This window comes from Pangasianodon hypophthalmus, chromosome 14 (assembly GCF_027358585.1).
Source record: "Pangasianodon hypophthalmus isolate fPanHyp1 chromosome 14, fPanHyp1.pri, whole genome shotgun sequence".
NCBI classification, from domain to species: Eukaryota; Metazoa; Chordata; class Actinopteri; order Siluriformes; family Pangasiidae; genus Pangasianodon; species Pangasianodon hypophthalmus.
In genome coordinates, this window is record NC_069723.1 from 25,432,311 (window position 1) to 25,433,719 (window position 1,409).

The following is a 1,409-nucleotide window of genomic DNA, read 5'->3' on the forward strand; positions in this document are numbered from 1 at the left end:
GTACAGTATTAGTATTATTTGAGGATATAATGTACTGTACATACTGCATGTAAGTATAAAATCAATGCTAAAATAATCTTATATAATCTTAAAATTAAAAAAGAAATGTATGCTTGCTAAGAGATTTTATAATGATACAAAATACATTTTATTTTATTTTAGAATTAAACTTTGATTGAAGTAGAGTGAATAAATATACAAACAAATAACATTTTCCTTTAAAAAAAAAAAGTTCCACAGAAATAAGACATTTGCCAGAAACAAGCTGCAAGGACAAACACACCAATTGCTAAAATGTTTTAAAAAAATAAACACGACCACTGCTGTTGCATTATTTACGTTATTTATTTATTTATATTCTTATTATATTAAATTCTTGTTCTTAGATTAAAACAATAAAACCACTGTACCTTCTCCATGTCAGTGATCTCCCTCTGCTCTCTGTTATAAACACACGGCTCCAAGGTCCTGCTGCTGTTTTCCCAATCACAGGTAAATGATCAAACACGCGCACACACACACACACACACACACACACACATGTGCACGCACACACACACACACACACACACACACATGTGCACGCACACACACACACACACACACACACACACACACACACTGAGAGCACCTCTGCATTATTAGTAATTAGTGTGTGTGTGTGTGTGTGTGTGTGTGTGTGTGTGTGTGTGTGGATGGACTTCATCCCGTAATAATAATTTAAAAATAATAAATATCAAATAATAATTAAGATAAGGTGATGCTGAGAATTACAAGGAGACAAAACCTCTGTGCAGGTCCCAATTAATTTTATTTAAATTATACATGTTGCATTTTTATCTAAAATAAATGAAATAAGTAATAACGCTGACTCTGCGTGTTCCTATCAGAGTTTAAATAACTGAGTTAATCAGTGACAGCTGAGGGACAGAACAAAGTCTGAGGGGCGAGAGACAAACACACAGCGAGAGAGAGAGACGGAGAGAAAGAGAAGGAAAGAGATTAAGACAGTCCTGGTTTCTGCCTCCTGTTGGGCAGAAAAAGCTCTGTGTTGGACAGAAGAAGCCCCAGGTTGGGAAGAAGAAACCTCAAGCCTGAGAGGAAGAATCTTGGAAGAAAGATGCTCCAGATTGGACAGAAGAAGAAGAAGAACCAGAAGAAGAAGAAGAAGAAGCCCCCTGTTGGACAGAAGATCAGCAGGTTGGACAGTGGAAGTCCCAGACTGGATGGGAAAAGCCCACAGTCAAAGCCCTCTGTTGGTCCCAGGTGGCATTAGAAGGCCAGTTGTTGGACAGAACAATGTTTCCTCAAGCTGCAGAGAAGAAAGCCCCAGTTTGGACCAAAAAAAGATTCTGGTACCGTAAAGAAGCCTCAGGTTTGACAGAAAAGCCCCAGGTTGTACAGACAAA

At 38.0% G+C, this 1,409-nt stretch overlaps 1 protein-coding gene across 2 annotated transcripts in view; it reads right to left on the reverse strand.

The window, feature by feature from the left end:
• Positions 1–553, reverse strand: part of slc2a2 (solute carrier family 2 member 2) — a 15,001-nt gene extending 14,448 nt beyond the window's left edge. Inside the window, exon 1 of one of the 2 annotated variants that reach the window (XM_034310782.2) lies at positions 411–553. In XM_034310782.2, coding sequence (XP_034166673.2) covers positions 411–419 — 9 coding nt within the window. In that variant the 5' untranslated portion in view covers positions 420–553. The remainder of the gene's footprint in view (positions 1–410) is intronic. The other variant, XM_053239715.1, reaches the window with a different exon arrangement.
• Positions 554–1,409: the final 856 nt, after the last annotated feature.